At 48.9% G+C, this 23,971-nt stretch overlaps 1 protein-coding gene and 1 non-coding gene across 6 annotated transcripts; one reads left to right on the forward strand and one right to left on the reverse strand.

Annotated features, from left to right (window-relative positions):
- Positions 1 to 848: 848 nt before the first annotated feature.
- On the reverse strand, positions 849 to 14,196 carry SIRT4 (sirtuin 4). Of its 5 annotated transcripts, none has more exons than XM_075898112.1 (5): positions 14,093 to 14,196; positions 9,961 to 10,466; positions 8,341 to 8,635; positions 4,027 to 4,223; positions 849 to 1,684 (listed from the first exon to the last, which is right to left on the reverse strand). In XM_075898112.1, exons 2-4 carry the CDS (start codon positions 10,464 to 10,466, stop codon positions 4,071 to 4,073), a joined length of 954 nt encoding a protein of 317 aa, XP_075754227.1. In that variant the 5' UTR covers positions 14,093 to 14,196; the 3' UTR covers positions 849 to 1,684; positions 4,027 to 4,070. The 5 variants fall into 5 exon arrangements, with proteins under 5 accessions (XP_075754227.1, XP_075754226.1, XP_075754225.1 ...); XM_075898111.1 differs by having other exon boundaries at positions 13,988 to 14,145; XM_075898110.1 differs by lacking the exon at positions 14,093 to 14,196 and adding an exon at positions 10,936 to 11,015.
- A 6,522-nt stretch (positions 14,197 to 20,718) lies between these two features.
- LOC142818534 (U4 spliceosomal RNA) lies at positions 20,719 to 20,859 on the forward strand. The gene has a single exon (XR_012896041.1). It is a non-coding gene; the product is annotated as a U4 spliceosomal RNA (small nuclear RNA).
- Positions 20,860 to 23,971: the final 3,112 nt, after the last annotated feature.

A 23,971-nucleotide genomic window follows, 5' to 3' on the forward strand; every position in this document is an offset into this window, starting at 1 on the left:
GGTGAGGACTCTGCTGTGTAGGAGTCTTGGGGATGATACGAAGGGACTAGCTGATTGATTGCTTAGGAAGGACAATTGTCAGGTGGGGCAATTCTAATAGGCCAGAGCAGGCAAGGTACATATAAACATCACTGCTTACATGATTCACTGCAAAGGTGTTCCCCTTTAGGTAGAGCAGTGGGCAGGAGGTTATTAAGTGACCTCACTTCTGATGGCATGGGTTCCAGGGACTCCCCTACCTTATTAGTCACAGCTGTCCTGGTCTGGATATGAACAAGTGAATGAGCAGGGAAAGGTTCTGAGACACATGACCAACCCTCCCGGCTTTGCTGCTTAGAGAGGCAGTGCCCTTTCTGCAAGTGAGCACCCCAGTCTTGGCCCTCTCCATTTCTTTTTATTCTCTTTGGAAGGTCACTGTAGGAAACTCTGCTCTTGCAAGTGGGGCTGGAGCATTTGAATCTGCCTCCAGAATGGAATCGTAAGGACTCAGAACAACACTGAAGGGGCTTATTATAGCGAGCAGGTCGACTCAAAGGCCCAATGTTCACCCAGTACTCACTTCTGCCTCTCAATCACTCTCTAAATAGTGAAAAGTGTCTTAAAGGCCCAACAGAAACTGGTTGCTTAAAAGAAGTGGAACTTTTCTTAATGGTGGGACAAAATGAAGGACAGGAATACTTTAGGGTAGTCTGTTTAGACAGCAAGTTCGGTGTCATTTAATTACTCTTTTGCTTCATCTAATGCTAATAATTTCAGCTTGAATTTCTGAAATGGAAAAAGTAATCTGACCCAGGCATGAACTTGACTGATTTATAGGTAGGAAAGAAATTCCAAAGCAGTCACATAAATCTTGTAAACAATTTCTTAATTTAATTACACCCAACTGTGCATTCCAGAGAAGGCATTAGTTTAGTCAGAAGCAGCTCTGGTCACACTGATTTAGTGAAACTCGGTCAATTTCTCAATGATTAAAAAAAAAAAAATAGAAAAAGTATCAATTATGGGCTGCCAAACTGTACAGGACCTCTCTGTGGCCCAGTTGCTCAGCCTTCTCCCTGCTAGGAGGGGACATTTTCAGCTGATAACCTGCCCCTCAAATAAATCTTTCTCTAGAAAACAGCTGTATTTAGTAGGTGCCCTTGTTCAGCTTCTCTGTTGAAAACTTTTTCCCCCCAATACAGGTTCTTTCCAGGTCTGGAAGAGCAGAATTCTTGTTTCATTGGCCTGTCCTATGCTGTTCCCACTTACCTGCTTGTGACATTAGACTCTCCAGATGCTAAAATCCTCTTTCGTTCCTTCCCCTCCCCATCCCTTCCAATTTGTCTAGCCTCTCCTCCAAGCTCCCATTCCCCAACTTTTCTTCTGCTGCCAGCTGTAAGAAAAGTGCCTTGGTTTGGAAGTACAAAAGTCTCATCAACCTGTCCCAGCACCTTGCAATGAAGGCAAAGCAGAGGCACAGTACATTGTAAGGAGAGCAGAGAGAATCTCATACCAGATACTTCCCACCCCTTGGCTTCCAGGTAAATGGAGACCATGGCTCAGTACAGGAAGCGGCTCTAACTGGAACAGATGATGGCTTGCTGCCCTCTGCTGGTCTCACCAGAAGAAGCATCCTTAGATCTCATCTTTGTTACCTTCCTGGGTTGAAACAGCCGCTCTTAAGAGATGATGGGTCAATAAGTACCTGGCAATGGAAGGGGAAAGCAATGGCTTTATACTGATTATTAATTACCACAGCACCTAAATAGAACTTAATACTTGAAAAATCAATGCCCAGTCCTGCAAGGAATTATCCATATAATTTAAACTTTGCATTAAAAATTACAGTGCAAAATTGGCATTGGAAAGTCAATTTTTTTAACGTCCTGACACAAAATTTCACCAAAGTGCTGATCAGCCAATCTGACCCAGCAGGAAGCCTTCACAAAGCAGCTGCAAACTGCCTTGGTCAAGTAACAATCTGATTGCAACCCAAAGAAACCAAAAAACTAAAGAGTAAAAATCTGAACATTCCCCTGATCCCACTCCTGGGGAAGATTAACATTTTTGGAACCATTCTCAAACCCACAAAAGTCCATAAGAGTTAAGGGTGCTCAGCACCTTTATTTAAGTTAAAGTTGCCTGTCCCATCAGGGTTGTATTGATCAGAGCTGCAACCACATGACCAGTTATAGAGACTCATAGAACATTAGAACTGAGAAGGACCTTGAGAGGTCATCGAGTCCAGTCCCCTGCCCTCAAAGCAGGACCAAGCACTGTCTAGACCAGTGGTCTCCAACCTTTTTACATCCAAGATCACTTTTTAAATCTCAAGCAAAGATCTACAGCCCCATCTACTGCCCCATCCTTTCCCTGAAGCCCTGCCCTCTCTGTTCTCCTCCTCTCCATCACTTGCTATCCCCAGCCCTTACACTCTCTACACTGATACTTTTTTTTCCAATTTTTATGTAGGAAGAGGTTTTTCCAACATTTGGCCTGTCTAGACTGGACCAAATGTTAGAAAAACCCCTTCTTTTGGAAGCCCCCTTATTCCTTGTGGGTTACCGAAAGAGCATGTTTGCTCTTCCACTAAAAAACGCAGAAGAAAAAATGCATCCCTGGATGCAGAAGAGTTTTTCCAGGATCTCTCTGGAATCCTGGAAAAACTCCTGCAGTCTAGCCGTACCCTCACTGAGTTGAGACAGGATGTGTGGGCTCTGGTGTGGGAAAGAGGGATTTGGGTGTGGGAAGGGGTGAGAGCTGCTAGCTCTGGGAGGGAATTTGGATGCAGGAGGAGGTAGAGAAGAGGACGCTGGCTCGGGAGGGGGCTCCAGGCTGGGGAGTGTTGGGGTCAGATGGAGAGCTGAGGTACTAAGCAAGCCACAGGCTTGTCGCTGTGAGGGTGCAGGAATTTGGGTTGGGGTATGTGAGGGGCTCAGGACAGGGGGTTCCAGTGTATGATAGGCTCAGATTTAGGGTCTGGGGTGTGCGTGTGCAGCAGTGTTATGATGCTGTGACCAGATGGCGGCTTGGCCCCAATTGGGGGTTTGTTGGCCAGGCTTCATTTTTAAATAAAATACTATGTCAAACACAAAAAGTTTCTGCACTGTCTTTATTTATGAGAAGTGCAGGGACCCTGTTTTGAGTCAGGGGGTCACTGACCCACAGAAAAGTCAGTTGGGGACACAAGAAAGATGCAAAAAAACCCAAAACCTCCTCCCAAAACCCCCCCAAGCCTCACTAATGTGGCCCCGACTATGCTGGTGGGAACTGGGGACATGGTACTGGGGAAAGATGCTAGTGTGTGCTGGGGCAGGGGACAGAGTGCTGGGGTGGAGGTAGGGTTCTGCAGCAGGGGACAGGGTGCCAGTGAGGGCAGGGAGTGCCCTGCACCAGCCTCCTCCCAGGACTCCCTCCACCCACAGAGGAGGGAAGCCCCCACGCATGCCTCCTCCAGGGCCAACTCCCCCCTTCCGCGGTGCAGGGAAGCCCCTAGGCATGCCTCCTCTGGGGCCAACTCCCCTTCCCGCAGAGGAGGGAAGCCCCCCGCCCCGCAAGTTCTGGTACGCCACAGACCTGAGGGAGGGGAGCAGCCAGCACACTTCTGGAACCCCTGGAAGTGGCACACAGCCATCTACCCTGCAAGAAGCAGGCACTACCTCCATTTTCGCTGGAGGTAAGTAGTGGGGCTTCTCGGGAGTGGGGGGGGGGGCGAACGCCTCGCGATTGACTGGTCGAGCCCTCGTGATCGACTGGTTGATCGTGATCGACCAGTTGGTGACCAAAGGTCTAGATCATTCCGATAGACTCTATCTAAACTGCTCTTAAATATCCACAACCTCCCTGGGCAATTTATTCCAGTGTTTAACCACCTGTTTCTGGGATGGCTTTTTGGTCAGCTGATCTCAGTCCCTATCCAGCCAGATGTGCTCAGCATTTGATGGTGTACAAACACCTGCTACTGCTCAGTGGGTGTGACTGACAATCACATTTCAGCATGTCACAGGTAAGGCTGGGGAGTTGACTCACTATGAACAGGGTACTTACCTTGGATGGGTGCAGTGCCTAGCTCACTGACACTAGCAGTTGGGTCACCGTGGGACAATTAAAGGCAGCAGCTCCCCACACCGAGAATTCACTTTCATGGATGCAAAATGATCTGATCTTGTGGGCCCAATATTAATGATCACAATTGGCAGCTTCTTTTCATGAGCAGCAAGTGCAAACCTGTAACCAGAGTACACCTGCAGGGATTCGAAGGGACAAAGTGCTGAGGAGCCTGGCCAGAAGAAGAGCTACAGAAAGTTCCAGTCTGCGGAGGCCATTGCCCAAAGGTGGGACATGACTGTTTCCTCTGGGGTATTTGCAGATACAGACTACACAGAAGAATGCTGTACAAACTGCTCTTCATTCAAGCTCTAGAGCCTTTCTTCAAACCTGCAGAGGATAGGAGCAGCTGCTAACTCCTAAATGGGGATTTTCAATATTGTGGAAAATATTCCCCTTTACTGTTTTTGTGACTTTCCTTGTCTTAGCTAGTTATAGGGTCTTGCTTATGTGCTTCCACCTTCATGGCCTATCTGCTCTCCCCCTTTGATCCTGCCGGTAAAGTATGGGGATAAACACCCCATAGCTTGATTGCTTCCAGAGACAAGATTATGACTTCACTTCAGGCTCAAGCAATAGTTGGCCCCTGGTGTTCTCTTACTGAGGTGAGGATTTTGGAACTCAACAGCCTTGGCCTTACCCAGGCTATGGCTAGACTACACTGATCTATCGGAAAAAGGTACGCAAATTGCGCTTTGCAATTTGCATACCTTTTTCTGATAGCTTTTTCGGAAGAGGCTTTTCTGAAATTTGGTCCGTTTTACACTGGGCCAAATTTTGGAATAACCTCCTCTTTCGGAAGAGCTTTTCTTCCTCATGGAAGGAAGACAAGGCTTCCAAAAGAGCGCGTCTGCTCTTCCGCAAAAAAAAAAAAAAAAAAAAAAATGTAAGAGCAGACATGTTCCTGGATGCGGTGGAGTTTTTTGGTATCCTGGAAAAACCTCATAGTGTAGACATAGCCCCACTTATATCCGCCCTTGAACTAATTTCACTTGAGACATATGTTAGCATTTTACAGTGTTTCTTTAGTCTGTAAAGTAGCTTTTATACTAACTGTCTCCCAGATGTGTTCCCAGGGGAATTAACTTGCAACACTCTTCTTTTCAGGCACAGGATTTTAATTACCCCCATATTGACTGGATACATGTCACCTCAGGAAGAGAAGCAGAGATAAAATTTCTCAATGGCTTAAATGACTGCTTCTTGGAGCAGTTAGTGCAGGAACCCACAAGGGGAGAGGCAATTCTCGATTTAGTCCTGAGTGGAGCGCAGGATCAGGTCCAGGATATAACCGTTACAGGACCGCTTGGGAATAGTGACCATAATATAATAACATTCAACATTTCTGTGGTGGGAAGAACACCTCAGCAGTCCAGCACCCTGGCATTTAATTTCAAAAAGGGGAATTACACAAAAATGAGGAGGTTTGTTAAACAGAAATTAAAAGGCACAGTGACTAGAGCCAAATCCCTGAAGGCTGCATGGAAACTTTTTAAAGACACCATAATAGAGGCCCAACTTAAATGTATACCTCAAATTAAAAAACATAGCAAGAGACCTAAAAAAGAGTCACCGTGGCTTAACCACCATGTAAAAGAAGCAGTGAGGGACAAAAAGGTATCTTTTAAGAATTGGAAGTCCAGTCCTAGTGAGATAAATAGAAAGGAACATAAACACTGTCAAATCAAGTGTAAAAATGTAATAAGAAAAGCAAAAAAAAGATTTTGAGGAACAGCTAGCCAAAAACTCAAAAAGAAATAACAAAATGTTTTTTAAGTACATTAGAAGCAGGAAGCCTGCTAAAACACCTGTGGGTCCCCTAGATGATCGAGCTATAAAAGGAGCAATCAAGGATGATAAAGCCATTGCGGAGAAACTAAATGATTTCTTTGCTTCAGTCTTCACGGCTGAGGATGTTGGGGAGATTCCTGAATCTGCACCGTCCTTTGTGGGTGATGAATCTGAGGAACTGTCCCGGATTGAAGTGTCATTAGAGGAGGTTTTGGAACAAATAGAAAAACTTAATGTTAACAAATCTCCGGGACCGGATGGCATTCATCCAAGGGTTCTAAAAGAACTTAAAGGGGAAATTGCTGAGCTATTATCTGTAGTTTGTAACCTATCCTTTAAATCGGCTTCCATACCTAATGACTGGAAGGTAGCCAACGTGACACCAATATTTAAAAAGGGCTCTAGAGGCGATCCTGGCAATTACAGACCGGTAAGTCTAACGTCAGTACCGGGCAAATTAGTCGAAACAATAGTAAAGAATAAAATTGTGAAGCATGTAGAAGAACATAATTTGTTGGACAAAAGTCAACATGGTTTCTGTAAAGGGAAATCCTGTCTTACTAATCTATTAGAGTTCTTTGAAGGGGTTAACAAACATGCGGACAAGGGGGATCCAGTAGATATAGTATAGTTGGATTTTCAGAAAGCCTTTGACAAGGTCCCTCACCAAAGGCTCTTGTGTAAATTACATGGCCATGGGATAAGATGGAAGGTCCTTTCTTGGATTGAGAACTGGCTAAAAGACAGGAAACAAAGGGTAGGAATAAATGGTAAATTTTCAGATTGGAGAGGGGTAACTAGTGATGTCCCCCAAGGGTCAGTCCTGGAACCAATCCTTTTCAACTTATTCATAAATGATCTGGAGAAAGGGGTAAGCAGTGACGTAGTAAAGTTTGCAGATGATACCAAACTGTTTAGGATAGTCAAGACAGAAGCAGACTGTGAGGGACTCCAAGAAGATCTCACCAAACTCAGTGATTGGGCAACAAAATGGCAAATGAAATTTAATGTGGATAAGTGTAAAGTAATGCACATCGGGAAAAATAACCCCAACTATACGTACAGTATGATGGGGGCTAATTTGGCTACGACAAATCAGGAAAGAGATCTTGGAGTTATCATGGACAGTTCTCTGAAAACTTCCACACAGTGTGCAGCGGCGGTCAAAAAGGCAAATAGGATGCTCGGAATTATTAGGAAAGGGATAGAAAATAAGACACAGAACATCTTACTGCCCCTGTATAAAACTATGGTACGCCCACATCTTGAATACTGTGTACAGATGTGGTCTCCTCACCTCAAAAAAGATATTTTGGCCTTGGAAAGGGTTCAGAAAAGGGCAACTAAAATGATTAGGGGTTTGGAACGGGTCCCATATGAGGAGAGGCTAAAGAGACTGGGACTTTTCAGTTTAGAAAAGAGGAGACTGAGGGGGGATATGATAGAGGTATATAAAATCATGAGTGGTGTGGAGAGGGCTGATAAAGAAAAGTTATTTATTAGTTCCCATAATAGAAGAACTAGAGGACACCAAATGAAATTAATGGGTAGCAGGTTTAAAACTAATAAAAGGAAGTTCTTCTTCACACAGCGTGTTGTCAACCTGTGGAACTCCTTGCCAGAGGAGGCTGTGAAGGCTAGGAGTATAATAGAGTTTAAAGAGAAGCTGGATAAATTCATGGAGGTTAGGTCCATAAAAGGCTATTAGCCAGGGGATAAAATGGTGTCCTTGGCCTCTGTTTGTCAGAGGCTGGAGAGGGATGGCAGGAGACAAATCGCTTAATCATTGTCTTCGGTCAACCCTCTCTGGGGTACCTGGTGTTGGCCACTGTCGGTAGACAGGATACTGGGCTAGATGGACCTTTGGTCTGACCCAGTACGGCCGTTCTTATGTTCTTATGTTCACAGCATGCTCAATGCGAATCTGCTTCCTGCCAGTCTGGGAAGGTATAAGCCTCTCCACATTAGAAACAAAGTTAGCTCAGGTTGCCATTCCCATAACACTAGGCTATGAGAGGACTATGTTAGAAAACTCAAAGAAAAACCTGAAGGGGTGAAGAGGGATTTTGCAGCACTTAAGGGTCCTATAACTTCCTGATATTTCACATTGGGCTTACTACGGTGCTAAAGACAAAAGGGTTGGGCAAGAAAAGGTGGGTCTAAGATCTTTGAAGAGCAAATCAAAAAGTCAGACAGATAATAGGGCTATACAGCTGGGATAGCAGAAGCACATCAGTGCAGTATCTGGCAAATGGCGCAGCAGACTGGCAGTGGAGAGAAAAGGAAGCACATTATAGATACCCCACCTAAATGGCTGTGAAGCCAGATTATAAAGAGAGTTGAACAAAATACTAAGAAGCCCTGGAGACTGGATTCAGATAAGAGAGCTGGCGGCCACAGGCACCACTGCAGAGACAGTAGCCTTGAAATATATGAATACAGGCAGGGAAGATGAGCAGTTACCTGCAAAGAGGATCCTGCCACCAGCATGGAATCTGCTTCAGCCAGGCGCCGGTGCACAAAATCCACTTTCTCTCGGCTCACTGTATCTCCAAAGAACGTCACATCTGGCTTCAGGATCCCACCACATCTGCTGCAAGCTGGGACACGGAAATTACGCACCTGCTCATCTGTGAGGAAGACATCCCCATCAGGTGCCATACCATGTGCTTCAGCTCTCCAGGTGGGATTCAGCGCTTCAAAGTGCTTCTGAAGCTCAGAGCGGGGGGTTTGCTCTCCACAGCCGAGGCAGAGAACCCTGAAACACAATTCATGGTCTTTCAAAGAGCCCCTTCTCCACTGGGATTCATTGATGCAAAGATTTTAAGGTCAGAGGGATCATTTGTGATCATCTAATCTACCCTTCTACATAATACAGGTCAGAGAATGTTATCTAATCACGCCACGTGGAGCAGGTTTGGCCTTCTAAGACCAGAAGAATGATAGAAACATGTGCTTAAATGATCTGTGTTTAGCTATCCCCCTGAAGGAAACAGCGCAAATGGGTGCTAAAAACTAGGTGACCTGAAGCAGCTGTTTTCAACCTGTGGCTGGGGCAATCCTGGGGGTCCACAAAGTATATCTAAGATATCCCAAGGGGTCTGCACTAAGAGTGTAAAATCCCCACTGAACCAATTGACCAGTTTAAGATTAGGTTTAACCAGTAAACAATTAAGTGGGATCCTGGGTTGGGGACCGCTCTAATCCAGCTGAAATACCTCCTAGCCTGTGGGGCTTCTGGCTCCCAGGCCCTTGCAGGGCTGCCAGCTCTGCCGGCACCGTTCAGGGCTGCCAGCTCACACACGGTGGGCCACAGATAGGGGTGGCAGCTCCTGGACCCCTGTTAACCATTACCCAGCTTCCAGCAGAGTTAGCTCAGCGCAGCATTCTTCCAAGGCAGATATAAGCTAGCTGCCATGCTGTTTGCTGTGTGAGCAGCTCTTTCCTACAGGGCCTTCAAATGCTGTGGTCCCATCTGCTCCATGCAGACATTAAAGTGCCTTGGTATCATTTAGCAAATGGCCTGGGCGAAAATTCCCCCTCCATGTCCATCTACAGTGCAGAATGCAACTCCCCTCCCTTGAAGTGGCTGCACTGCAGTGATGCTGTATATGTAGAATATGCCCTTTCTCTCTAAACAAGCCCACCTTTTGTGCTTCCAACACAAGACACTGATTTCAGCCTTTTTAACCTTCCCCACATACTTAGGGTCCCTGTTCCCCTTCATGCCCTTGCTCAGAGGAGTCTAGATGAGGCAAAAAAGGAGAAGACCCTAATTATAACAAACTGAAAGGGAAAGGAGCCACATAGAGCCGCACCAAAGGTGTGTGAAACACGGGAGCACCCGGTCATAAGACGTTCTACCCCTACCGGCATCTGTGGATTAGCCACCCTCCTGCCATAGCATGGCAATTCGGTCCTCACCTCCCCCACAGGCAAGCAGCACCTTTGTGTTGTCCCACCCATGTAGTAACCTGACATCCTTACAGCCTCCTTTGTGCCCCCCATAATGCCACTTCCCACCCATAAGCCACCCTCCCACCCATGTGATGGCACCATCTTTTCCCTAACCCCGTGGAGTACCTGTGTGTGCAGCCATGCAATTCCGTCATCCGCTGACTCCCGGCCTTCGTATGCAGCGCATCCACATTCTGGGTCACCAGCCAGTGCAGCTTTCCCAGCTTTTCCCAGTTTCTTAGGGCCAGGTGTGCTGCATTAGGCTGGTGAGAGGAGAACTGGGTCCAGCCTACAAAGTTCCTTGCCCAGTATCGCTGGCGGGCACTGGCACTGCGAACAAACTCAGCATGCTGGATAGGTCGCCTGTCTGTCCTGGCGTAAAGCCCTACCCCTTCGGAGCGGTAGTCTGGGATCCCTGATTCCGTGGAGATTCCGGCACCAGTCATTACCAACAGCCTCTGGGAATGAGACACGAAACGCTGAAGTGCTTCCACCTCCACAGCAGCTGGAGGCAGGCTGGCTGGCACAAAAGCCAGGTTTGGAGAGGCCATGGCCGTAGAATGAGATCTGTAATGATAGAGCCTGAGGACTCTGCAACCTTCTGGCACCTTCAGAACATAGTATGTGCTCATCTAGGATCCAAAAAGATAAAGAGATGGCAGTTTAAAACACAGAGGTATTCCTTAACTACAAAGCTCCGTTTTTGCGGACTACTGTGAGAAATTCATGATGCAGATAATTATACTTCCTCCTTCTCTTCTGCCTTCTAGTCAACAATCCCAAATCACTTTGGACATGTTAAATTATTAAATAGCTTCTGTTAGAAAAGCATTATCAGCCATCTTTTCAAGCTAGGGAAACCGAGGCATGGAGAGGTGAAGTGACTTTCCCATGGTCATGCAGCCAGTCAGTGGCAGAGATGGGAATAAAGGCCAGAATTTCTGACTCCCAGCCCTGTGCCCTAGTCACAGGTCTCATACTTACTCCTCGGCTGACAGGCAGTTCCCCCTTGCAAGTGGGCAAATTTGGAGAACCCCTCCCCACAGATGGCGCCCCCTCCTCGTGTTGGCCTTTGATGAAGGGAAGGCACGGATGACTCACCCTGTTGTCTCCCTGCTTCCAGGACCGAGGTCCTGCTGGCAGAGATTCCTTCAGCATCCCACCCTTTGGGGAAGTAGAGGGTGGGGCCTCTGGCTGTTACAGGGTCTGGAATTGGTGGGTGAGTTTGCAATCAAGGCTGCCTCCCAAGCCAGCTGCCATATTGGGCACCACCCCCCTCAGAACGAGCAAGAAGAGGAGGCAGGAATGGGGACTATCTCTGTGGCTTCTCTAATGGCAGGGAAGCAGGGTTTTGTGTGCCTCTGAGCTGCTGCTCTCTTACCAGGGTTTGGAGGGAGTCAGGAACAGAGGGACCCAGCTAAGGAGGAGTAGCTGGGAGATGAAAGCAGTTGAGGAGCAAAGAGGAGGCAGCAGAGTGGCCCACAAAGAGAGGGGAGCAGTATTAAATGACAGGGGGAGGGGAGAATGGATTTTGGAGAGAGAGCAATACAAATTGGTAGGAGAACTGATTGGTGGATAGGAGAAGCACTGATTGCTTTATCAATTGGCTTGGAAAAGAGTCAAAGGGAAGGAAAGCATAAGGAGAGATATTTGTTCACCCTATTTTCAGGAGATTTTTTTTGTTCACTCTCTAATTTTCCTGTGTATAAAGTGATTAAAAAAAACAACAATGGAGGGAATGAACTACCTGGAGATCTTTGCAGACAAGAGGAGAGAAAACAGGAAGAGAATTTGTAATTCTCACTAAACACCTAGGCTGTGTCTAGACTGGCAAGTTTTTCCGCAAAAGCAGATGATTTTGTGGAAAAGCTTGCCAGTTGTCTACACTGGCCACTTGAATTTCCAGAAAAGCACTGATGATCTCATGTAAGATTGTCAGTGCTTTTCCGGAAATACTATGCTGCTCCCGTTTGGGCAAAAGACTTTTGCGCAAAAGGGCCAGTGTAGACAGCACAATAGTGTTTTCCGCAAAAAAGCCCCGATGGCGAAAATGGCGATGGGAGCTTTTTTGCAGAAAATCGCATCTAGATTGGCCATGAACGCTTTTCCGCAAAAAGTGCTTTTGCAGAAAAGCATCCTGCCAATCTAGACGTGCTTTTCCGAAAATGCTTTTAACTGAAAACTTTTCTGTTAAAAGCATTTTCGGAAAACCATGCCAGTGTAGATGTAGCCCTAATATATCAGCTCGAGCCAGTCTGGGAGCTGAAAACGAAAAGCCTGATTTGTAAAGGTAGTAGCGGTATAGGGTTGCCAGGTGTCTAGTATTCACCCAGACAGTCTGGTATTTTCGCCTCCTGTTTGGTAAAAAAATTCAGAGAATACCGGACACCTAAAATGTCCAGTATTTTCTGATTTTTTCCCCAGCCAGGAGGCGAAAATGCCAGGCACCTGGCAACCCTACAAACAATCAGCGCCCCCCCTCACTTCCAACACCCGCTGCCCCCGCCCCCATGCTTACCTGGTTCTGCAAGGCTACTGGCACAAAATGGCTGCAGACCAAGGGGAAGCATTTCCCCTGGGTCTTAGTGCTCAACGACTCCCCTGTTCCTATCCCTGCACTCACTCTTAAAGGGGACATGCTGATTTAATGCTGTTTTATTTTATTTTATTTTGCTTAATAAGTCTTGGAGTCCTTTTTTTTTTTCCCTCAACACCTTTGGTCTCTCTCCCCCCCCCTTTTTTCCCCTTCAACAGAACTTTTTCCCAATGTTATTTTTTTTGCTGGGGGGAGGTATCGGTATTTTTGTTTCAATCATCTGGCTACCCTAGTTGCAGAGCACTAGTGACAGCCAATGGAAACTGCAGCTGCCCAACATCACTGAAAATCTGACCACTTAGGCACCCATATCTGAAGAGTTTGGCCCATATTTTTCAAGGTATTAAAGCATTGCCCCACTCAGGCTTGGGCACCTACCTCTCCCCCTCTGCCACCCTTCTTCCCCTCCTAAGCAAAAGGTCACCTAGATGCTCTCCGCACCCAGGTGCAGGTTACTGGCCAGCATGAACTGTTGTGTACATGCTAAGATGAGGCAGCCTCCCCCTCAGTGAGAGCCACACCCACCATTCCCATCCCCCACTAGGTTCTAGTGCAATGCCTAGGGAAACTGAGGCACGCACACAGGTTACAACAGCAGGAATCCCATGCAGCATCACAATGCAAGCAGAGCGAATACAACCGCCACTGCGTCACAGTGTTTAACAATCTCCAACCTCTAATCTAGGGAGCGTGGGCAACACAGCTGCCTAAGCTCAGGGCTGAAAATTCCACAAGGCAATGGGCCATGTAGGGGCTCGGCTGAGCAATCCCAATACCCCTTTGGAAATCTCTTCCTAACTAGAGAAACCACTTTTGAAAACAGACGAAGGGCACATCACTGCACAGCTGCACTCTAAGCCAATGGGAGAGAGCTCTCCCTTCAGTGTAGTTAATCCACCTCCCCAAGAAGTAGTAGCTAAACCAACAGGAGAAGCTCTCCTGAGTGACACAGTGCTCAAGCCCATATCCTCAAATATTTTAGGTGCCTAAAATCAATAGAGCTGAAGAGAATCGAGCCACTAACATCATCTTTATGAGGGACTGACATGGAGAGCAATAAGGAAACCACACTGGTTCACGAAGCAGCATTTTGGTCAGACTGGACGAGAGCAAGAAGAGAGGCAGGGAGCTTGCAGTGGTAGAGATGGAAAATGACAGTAAGTAGCAAGAACCAAGAGGAAGGGAAATACCTTGCAGAAATGTGGTGAAAGATGAAAAGAGAAAGATTTTGTGACATGAAATACCGGAGGGGGAGGGCGAAGGCAAAAGTTAGAGAAATATTTAATGACGAAAACAAATACATCTGAAAAAATATTCTTAAACTCAATGCTTTCTGGTCCACAAGATAATTAAAAATCATTTTCCATTTCACTCTCCTGCCAAGTCCTAAATGTACAGTTCTTTGTTCCCCCTGTTAAAGTTGCAAAAAAATACTAACATTTCACAAAAACGTCTCTAATCCACTACAGAAATAGATCAACATTACAACAGGAAAGGGGCAGTATCTGAAGATAACCCCCCATTCTAAGATCTGTATAGCACACAGATTAGCCATACCTCCGTTTGTATAAAACAGGCATATAAAAAAAAGAAAAATAAAAGAAAAAAATAAATCCCTTGTTAAATCAGCAAGATAAAGTCTATAATTATTTGCATTTTCACCTCTCATGGTATGGTAGTACCTGACCTTCAGCGAAGACAAAAAGGCTGCAGAAACAGAGACCTCTGGGAAATGTAGTTAAAAAAAACAAAGCTAAAAGGAAAACTACAAATCCCATAATTCAAAGAATGTCTGTTGGGAAAGTGAGCACAGAAAGAAAGAGCAAAATTTCAAAACACCAGGGATTGCAGTCACATAATCCTTTCTCGCTGAAAAAAAGTTACTAAAGACAGAGTCAAGCAGTACTTAGCTTATTGCAGTTAATTTAGCACCTCAACATTGACATTATTTTTTCAATGAATGAATTTAGCACTGTATAGACAGCAGAGATACTTTGGGAAAAGTTGCAGAAACATGTCATGTGAGAAACTATCAAGAGACAGAAAGTTGGTAATGCAAATTGGGTGATGGGTTAATTAGCTTAATCAAGCCCATGATGCCCTGCAGTCAGTCGGGTTCACCCCACGCTGTACACCTGGGTGGTTAGCAAATGAGTGAGAGTCAGATAGACAGACTGGCTGGCTGCGTCTAGACTGGCATGATTTTCCGCAAATGCTTTTAATGGAAAAGTTTTTCCATTAAAAGCATTTGTGGAAAAGTGCATCTAGATTGGCACTGACGCTTTTCCGCAAAAGCACTTTTTGTGGAAAAGCGTCCGTGCCAATCTAGACGCGCTTTTACACAAGAAAGCCCCGATCGCCATTTTCACGATCTGGGCTTTTTTGCTCAAAACAGTTTTCAGCTGTCTACACTGGCCCTCTTGCGCAAAAGCATTTGCACAAGAGGGCTTTTGCTTGAACGGGAGCAGCATAGTATTTCCGCAAGAACACTGACAATCTTACATGAGATCGTCAGTGTTCTTGCGGAAATTCAAGTGGCCAGTGTAGACAGCTGGCAAGTTTCCTGCTTTTGCGGAAAAACTTGCCAGTCTAGACGCAGCTGCTGTGTCTAGACTGGCAAGTTTTTCCGCAAAAGTGGCTGCTTTTGCGGAAAAACTTTCCAGCTGTCTACACTGGCCGCTTGATTTTGCGCAAAAGCACTGACTTTCTACTGTTTGAAATCAGAGCGTCTTGCGCAAATACTATGCTGCTCCCATTCGGGCAAAAGCCCTTTTCCGGAAATGCTTTTGCGCAAAAGGTCCAGTGTAGACAGCTGAAAACTGTTTTGCGCAAAAAAGGCCCGATGGCAAAAATGGCGATCGGGGCCTTCTTGCTCAAAACCATGTCTAGATTGGCACAGACGCTTTTCCGCAAAAAGTGCTTTTGCAGAAAAGCGTCTGTGCCAATCTAGACGCTCTTTTCCGCAAATGCTTTTAATGGAAAACTTTTCCATTAAAAGTATTTGCGGAAAATCATGCCAGTCTAGACGTAGCCACTGTGTGTTCAAGAATGGTGTGGTTATTGCTAGTTAAAAACTTTTCCCAGTGCTGTACCTTAAGAACTTTAAATAATATTTGGTTGTTTCTGCAGAGGTTTTTTTACTCCAGTTAGAAAGTAAATGAGGAGGAAAATTCTTATGTACCATCCTTGTGTTATTTTCTTTTTCTATGGGCTCTCTGAATTTTCCATGTGGTTTTTTTATGTTGTTTTTGGTTTGAGAGGGCAGGAATGAACACTGGCCTTTGTCTCAAAATTGGGTGATGTCGTCTGAGTTCTTCCAATACCATGTTCCTTTCCTGGTGCTTTGTGCACTTTGGGGCTGCTTATTCTCCACAGCGGGGAAGTGCAGATTAGCCTAATTCCTAAAGTGAATCCTGTGTTCACTTGCTTCAGAGAGTATGACTGACCCCTGAACACATAAGGGCAATCAGGTGAAACCAGCAGGAGCCACCAGGGCCAGGTTCAATATCTAGGGGTTCCTCTCTATACATCTATCACAGAGCTGGCAGGAGGCTCAACCCAGTAATATGAGAAATTCAGACACCACCCCTGGCACCTCTGAGAGGCAATGCTTCCCAACTCACAAGTACAGAGTCTGAGGCTAGGTCTACACTGCAGGCTTCTGCTGTTGCGCAAAAACTTGCAGAGCGTCTACACTGCACGCACGTTCTTGCACAAGTAAATTTACAGTACAGCATCAGAAAGCAGGGTTTCTTGCACAAGAGTTATTCCTCTCCCCATGAGGAATAAGCTCTCTTGTGCAAGAGCTCTTCCACAAGAAGGCAGTATAGTTAGGCAACAGGGGTTTCTTGCGCAAGAGAGCATCCACACTGCACATCTCTTGCGCAAAAGCACATGGAAGCGTGGATGTGCTCTTGTGGATGACCTTTTGCATAAGAACTCTTGCGTAAAACAGTTTGGCTATGTCTACACTGGCGCGATCTTGTGCCAGAGATATGCAAATGAGGTTAAGCGTGGAATATTTCCAAGCCTCATTTGGATATCTAATGAGCCACCATTTTTGCAGAAGAGGCTCTTGTGCCAGAAGGAGCTGTCTACACTGCTCCTTCTTGCGCAAGAAAAACCCTCTTGTGCAATGCTGTTATTCCTGAAAATAATCAGCTTAGTGGCGTTGCGCAAGAGGGTTTTTCTTGCACAAGAAGGGACAGTGTAGACAGCTCCTTCTGGCGCAAGCGCCTCTTCTGCAAAAATGGTGGCTCATTAGATATGCAAATGAGGCTCGTCGATATTCCATGCGTAGCCTCATTTGCATATCTCTGGTGCAAGATCACACCAGTGTAGACATAGCCTTCTTGTGCAAAAAGCTTGCAATGTAGACATAGCCTGAGTGTAGAATAGAAACGTTTAGTAAAAAGAAGGGCAGTGTCCTTTTCCTTTCAGGTTCTTGACTCCAGAAATGTAAATATTCCCTTCACATTCCCCACTCGCCCTTCTCTGTACCCTACTCACAGTTGCTGCCCTTGGTCAGGGCAGACCCAGAATTCAGAGATGCAACCACAGATTTCATCTCCCATCCTGAGTGGGGGCCGGTAAAGAAACATCTTACTCACTTTGCTGGTCACTCACCCTCTGCCTGCTCTCTGCTGCCACCCCGCTGGCCACTCATTACACCTCTAACACCATCCTGCTGGCCACTCTTTGTGCCATCACGGCATCTCTCCACTGCCTGCTGGCACTCCGTCACCATCAACTGCCATTCACTTCTAGACTGTGACTTCTGCCCATTAGTCTCAAATAATTTCAGCTCCCCGTGATTTTAATGGGCTCACTCAAAAGATGCAGAACTATTTAAATAGTGCTGGAGTGTAGACTAGCTTAATAGGCTAAGCTTTTTTCCCTTCAGCATGTAATAGTGTCAATACAATTAATTAAGTAGCATCAAAACCCCAGAATGCTTCAGTATCTCTTCTTGTCTTTGAATGGGTAATAAAACTAGGAAAAGTGAAAGCGTGTGCAGTATCTTGTGATTTAATTGTAATCAAGGTGGGTTTACATTAAGATGAGGGAGAAAAGCTTTCATGGCATTGAAGTGTGCTAGTGAAATCGCCTGTAAACTGGAAGAGAGATGAGATTTCAGTGGCAGATAAATGTGGGGAGCCTAGGTTAGCTTCGCAGGCTGGTAGTATGATGATCAATGCAATAATTCTGAGCTGTAATTAGTGCTGGGAAGAAACTGTTCCCCATACCCAACCATGTGGGTTTGCAATGGCGTAGGCAGTTTTGGGCAGTCCATGTCAGGCAGAGTTGCTTGTTATAACCCCAGACTGCAGTGAGGTGGCAGATGGGCTTTTCTACCTGCAGCCAGCACTAGATGACGCTCGCGCTCCGTAGCTGGTGAGCTTTGGCGCTGCTGTTTTTGCTGCTCTTTGGGACAAGTCCTGCCCATCCCAAGTGAGGCGGCCGCAGGGGCTGTACTGGGCATTTCGCTCCAGATCCTCTTCTCAGGCTGGCCCCGGCAGACTGCTGGTGCTGTGCCCCCGGGGCAGCCATCCACTCCCCGCATGGGGAATCGGTGCCTGGGTAACAGTCCCCCCAACCCCGCATCCCCAGCCTGGGTAACAGCCCCCCGAACCCCACATCCCCGGCCCGGGTAACAGCCCCTCCCCAACCCCGCATCCCCGGCTCGGGTAACAGCCCCCCCCCAGTCCCGCATCCCTGGCCCGGGTAACAGCCCCCCCCCAGTCCCGCATCCCCGGCCCGGGTAACAGCCCCTCCCCAGTCCCGCATCCCCGGCCCGGGTAACAGCCCCTCCCCAGTCCCGCATCCCCGGCCCGGGTAACAGCCCCCCTCCAGTCCCGCATCCCCCCCCCAGTCCCGCATCCCCGGCCCGGGTAACAGCCCCCCCCCAGTCCCGCATCCCCGGCCCGGGTAACAGCCCCTCCCCAGTCCCGCATCCCCGGCCCGGGTAACAGCCCCCCCCCAGTCCCGCATCCCCGGCCCGGGTAACAGCCCCCCCCCAGTCCCGCATCCCCGGCCCGGGTAACAGCCCCTCCCCAGTCCCGCATCCCCGGCCCGGGTAACAGCCCCTCCCCAGTCCCGCATCCCCGGCCCGGGTAACAGCCCCTCCCCAGTCCCGCATCCCCGGCCCGGGTAACAGCCCCCCCCCAGTCCCGCATCCCCGGCCCGGGTAACAGCCCCCCCCCAGTCCCGCATCCCCGGCCCGGGTAACAGCCCCCCCCCAGTCCCGCATCCCCGGCCCGGGTAACAGCCCCCCCCCAACCCCGCATCCCCGGCCCGGGTAACAGCCCCTCCCCAGTCCCGCATCCCCGGCCCGGGTAACAGCCCCCCCCCAGTCCCGCATCCCCGGCCCGGGTAACAGCCCCCCCCCAGTCCCGCATCCCCGGCCCGGGTAACAGCCCCCCCCCAGTCCCGCATCCCCGGCCCGGGTAACAGCCCCTCCCCAGTCCCGCATCCCCGGCCCGGGTAACAGCCCCCCCCCCCAGTCCCGCATCCCCGGCCCGGGTAACAGCCCCCCCCCAACCCCGCATCCCCGGCCCGGGTAACAGCCCCCCCCCCAACCCCGCATCCCCGGCCCGGGTAACAGCCCCTCCCCAGTCCCGCATCCCCGGCCCGGGTAACAGCCCCCCCCCCCAGTCCCGCATCCCCGGCCCGGGTAACAGCCCCCCCCCCCAGTCCCGCATCCCCGGCCCGGGTAACAGCCCCCCCCCAGTCCCGCATCCCCGGCCCGGGTAACAGCCCCCCCCCAGTCCCGCATCCCCGGCCCGGGTAACAGCCCCCCCCCAGTCCCGCATCCCCGGCCCGGGTAACAGCCCCTCCCCAGTCCCGCATCCCCGGCCCGGGTAACAGCCCCTCCCCAGTCCCGCATCCCCGGCCCGGGTAACAGCCCCCCCCCCCAGTCCCGCATCCCCGGCCCGGGTAACAGCCCCCCCCCAGTCCCGCATCCCCGGCCCGGGTAACAGCCCCCCCCCAGTCCCGCATCTCCGGCCCGGGTAACAGCCCCCCCCCAGTCCCGCATCCCCGGCCCGGGTAACAGCCCCCCCCCCCAGTCCCGCATCCCCGGCCCGGGTAACAGCCCCCCCCCCCAGTCCCGCATCCCCGGCCCGGGTAACAGCCCCCCCCCCAGTCCCGCATCTCCGGCCCGGGTAACAGCCCCCCCCCAGTCCCGCATCCCCGGCCCGGGTAACAGCCCCCCCCCCCAGTCCCGCATCCCCGGCCCGGGTAACAGCCCCCCCCCCCCAGTCCCGCATCTCCGGCCCGGGTAACAGCCCCCCCCCAGTCCCGCATCCCCGGCCCGGGTAACAGCCCCCCCCCCAGTCCCGCATCCCCGGCCCGGGTAACAGCCCCCTCCCCAGTCCCGCATCTCCGGCCCGGGTAACAGCCCCCCCCCAGTCCCGCATCCCCGGCCCGGGTAACAGCCCCCCCCCAGTCCCGCATCCCCAGCCCGGGTAACAGCCCCCCCCCCCAGTCCCGCATCCCCGGCCCGGGTAACAGCCCCCCCCCAACCCCGCATCCCCGGCCCGGGTAACAGCCCCCCCCCCAACCCCGCATCCCCGGCCCGGGTAACAGCCCCCCCCCCAGTCCCGCATCCCCGGCCCGGGTAACAGCCCCCCCCAGTCCCGCATCCCCGGCCCGGGTAACAGCCCCCCCCCAGTCCCGCATCCCCGGCCCGGGTAACAGCCCCCCCCCAGTCCCGCATCCCCGGCCCGGGTAACAGCCCCCTCCCCAGTCCCGCATCTCCGGCCCGGGTAACAGCCCCCCCCCAGTCCCGCATCCCCGGCCCGGGTAACAGCCCCCCCCCAGTCCCGCATCCCCGGCCCGGGTAACAGCCCCCTCCCCAGTCCCGCATCCCCGGCCCGGGTAACAGCCCCCCAGCCTCGTGTCTCCCAGCAGGACGGAGCGAGGCCCGGCCCCACGAGCTGTCCGGCCACCAAGCGGCTCATCCCGGCTCCTGCCTCCGCCATTTTCTGCGCCCCCGGCAGCGGGCTCAGCGCTGCTCAACGCGCCTTCGCAAGTCTCCAGCCTGGTGACGTAAGTTCTACATTTGCATATCGACTCCCAAAGGCCTTTGCGGCGATCTGACAGTTTTGAGCGGCGGAAAAGCGGCGAACCCCGCTAGCCTGCTCGATTTGGCTGGGCTGCCGAGGTGCTCGGGGCAGTGCCCCTCAGGGTACTTCGTACCCGGCTTTCCGTCACGGGCTATCGGACTTCTCCCTAAGCGAAGAGACCGTGGCCTGGCAAAGGGTTACGGCGCCGGAGAAGTTCTAGTTAGCTTTGCGCAGTGGCAGTATCGTAGCCAATGAGGTTAATCCGAGGCGCGATTATTGCTAATTGAAAACTTTTCCCAATACCCCGCCATGACGACTTGAAATATAGTCGGCATTGGCAATTTTTGACAGTCTCTACGGAGACTGAACATTGTAGTATAATAATAGAAAAAAAACTTTTGGAAGAGTGCTTATGCTGTAAATTACAAATTTTTTGTTGTAGATTATACTTTCCCAAGTGGGGTTATGAAATGCCCTGTTAAATTTGCAAGTGATGTTTTTATTCTTACCTGTTGTTTTCTATTTTAACTAAATTAAGCTAACATCCAATATTGTTTTGAAAGAAATCTGTTTTGTTGCTGTAGCCTATTGCAATGTCTATATGTCCTGAAAATTAAAGGAAGTAAAAAGAAAAAAAGACAAACATCTGGGCTATGTCTACACTGGCATGAATTTCCGGAAATGCTTAAAACAGAATACTAAAAACGGAATACTATTCCGTTTTCAGTTTTTCCGGAAAAGGAGGTCTACATTGGCAGGTTGCTTTTCTGGAAAAGCCCTTTTTCCGGAAAAGCGTCTGTGGCCAATGTAGACGCGCTTTTCCGGAAAAGAGCCCCGATCGCCTTTTTCCGGAAAAGCGTCTGTGGCCAATGTAGACGCGCTTTTCCGGAAAAGAGCCCCGATCGCCATTTTCGCGATCGGGGCTTTTTTCCAGAACAGACTACTGGGCTGTCTACACTGGCCCTTTTCCGGAACAGTGTTCCGGAATAAGGACTTATGCCCGAGCGGGAGCAGAATAGTTTTTCCGGAATAACGGCCGATTTTGTACAGTAGAGCATCGTTGCTTTTCCGGAAATTCAAGGGCCAGTGTAGACAGCTTGCAGCTTATTCTGGAAAAGCGGCTGATTTTCCAGAATAAGTGGCCCAGTGTAGACACAGCCTCTGGGCTACATAATTTTCCAGACTGGCATAATTTTCACATTTGAGGGAAAAGAGTGTCTAGATTGGCACAAGTTTTCCCATTTGCAGAAAAAAGTGTTTAGATTGGCATGGATGCTTTTCTGCTTTTCCGCAAAAGCACTTTTTGCGGAAAAGTGTTCTGCTTTTCCACAAAACCACTTTTTGCGGAAAAGTGTTCGTGCCAATCTAGCTGCACTTTTGCACAAAAAAAGCCCCAATTGCCAATCTAGACATGCTTTTAAGCAAAAAAGCCCCAATCACCATTTTTGCTCTAGACGTGCTTTTGCGTAAAAAAGCCCCACTTGCAAACCTAGATGCGCTTTTGCGCAAAAAAGCCCCAATCACCATTTTCACGAATGGGGCTTTTTTGTGCAAAACAAATCTGAGCTGTCTACACTGGCGCTTTTGCACAAAAGCTTTGTGCCCAAACGGGAGCAGCATAGGGAGCAGCATAGTATTTCTGCAAGAAGCACTGATTTCAGACAGTAGGAAGTCAGCGTTCTTGCGGAAATTCAAGTGGCCAGTGTAGACATCTGGCAAGTTTTTCTGCAAAAGCACCTGCTGGCAAAGCAGCAGCTTTTGCACAAAATGTAGACTGGCAAAGCAGCAGCTCTTGATGCCTGTCCATACTAGCCAAGCAGCAGCGCTTGCATGAAATCTACACTGGAATCTACACTGTCCAGGAGTATTTGTGCAAGAACACTGAGGCTACGTCTACACTGACATGATTTTTCCGAAAATGCTTTTAACGGAAATCTTTTCCGTTAAAAGCATTTTTAGAAAAGCACGTTTAGATTGGCAGGATGCTTTTCCGCAAAAACACTTTTTGCGGAAAAGCATCCGTGCCAATCTAGATGCGCTTTTGTGCAAAAAAACCCCGATCGCCATTTTCGCGAAAGGAGATATTTTGCGCAAAACAAATCTGAGCTGTCTATACTGGCCCTTTTGCGCAAAAGCTTTTGCCCGAATGGGAGCAGCATAGTATTTCTGCAAGAAGCACTGATTTCAGACAGTAGGAAGTCAGTGTTCTTGCAGAAATTAAAGTGGCCAGTGTAGACAGCTGGCAAGTTTTTCCGCAAAAGCAGCTGCTTTTGCGGAAAAACTTGCCAGTCTAGACACAGCCAGAGATTTTAATACAGTGACACTGAATGTAAATTAGTTAGAATTGACCTTTAAAGCTATACTGTGGTGTTGCCTTCTTCTTGCCTATCTGGAGCTCTAAATACATGCTATGGTCTTTCCAGCACACATGGCCTAATTCTTCATTAAGTGATTCATGATATAATCTTTATCAACAACAATAATTACTATCATACTATTATTTTGGATATGGAGTCAATTCTCACTGTTTCCAACTAAGAACGTAACAAATTCTTACCTTCATGTGCATAATGCAGGAAAGATGCAGCTCTCTTTACTGTAGATGGCTATTTTCATGAATTGTTTGGCTATTCTATGCCCCTGGGTGACTTTAGAAATAAAACAAACAAACAAAGGAAAAAGACCAGGTGTCAATACAAATGGGCTGTGTCTAGACTGGCAAGTTTTTCCGCAAAATCATTTGCTTTTGCGGAAAAACTTGCCAGCTGTCTACACTGGCTGCTTGAATTTCCGGAAAAGCACTGACGATCTCATGTAAGATCGTCAGTGCTTTTCCGGAAATACTATGCTGCTCCCGTTCAAGCAAGAGTCCTTTTGCGCAAAACTTTTGCGCAAAAGGGCCAGTGTAGACAGCTCAGATTTGTTTTCCGCAAAAAAGCCCCAATAGCGAAAATGGCGATCGGGGCTTTTTTGCGGAAAAGCATCCGTGCCAATCTAGATGCTCTGTTCCAAAAATGCTTTTAATGGAAAACTTTTCCATTAAAAGCACTTCCAGAAAATCATGCCAGTCTAGACGTAGCCATGGAGTAGAACTTGAGCAAATAGTCACATAGTCAGATTACATGCACATGGTATTTTAAATGTCTGTTTTATAGTGGGAGTTTCTTAACTCAAACCCATGAGACTTCATAGCAAAGGACAAATGTATACGCTTTATATACTAATCATAATGGCATCACAATGATAACCATAGAGCACTTTCTCTAAGCTCATTATGTCCTTTCTCAGCCTATGGGGGATGCAGCATAAACTTGGGATGAAGTTTCTGGAAGCTGCTGATTATTCTAAAATCTCTGCCAGGAGCAGGGAGAGGATAGTGAAGTGTCCCTTGACCTAATGGTGATACTTCTTAGAAGGGGAAATAATGATGTCTACCAGACTGTGTTAGCCAGGAAACTGGGTGTGCCTGTGTTTG

Source organism: Pelodiscus sinensis, chromosome 15, assembly GCF_049634645.1.
Source record: "Pelodiscus sinensis isolate JC-2024 chromosome 15, ASM4963464v1, whole genome shotgun sequence".
In the NCBI taxonomy this organism is placed as follows: Eukaryota; Metazoa; Chordata; order Testudines; family Trionychidae; genus Pelodiscus; species Pelodiscus sinensis.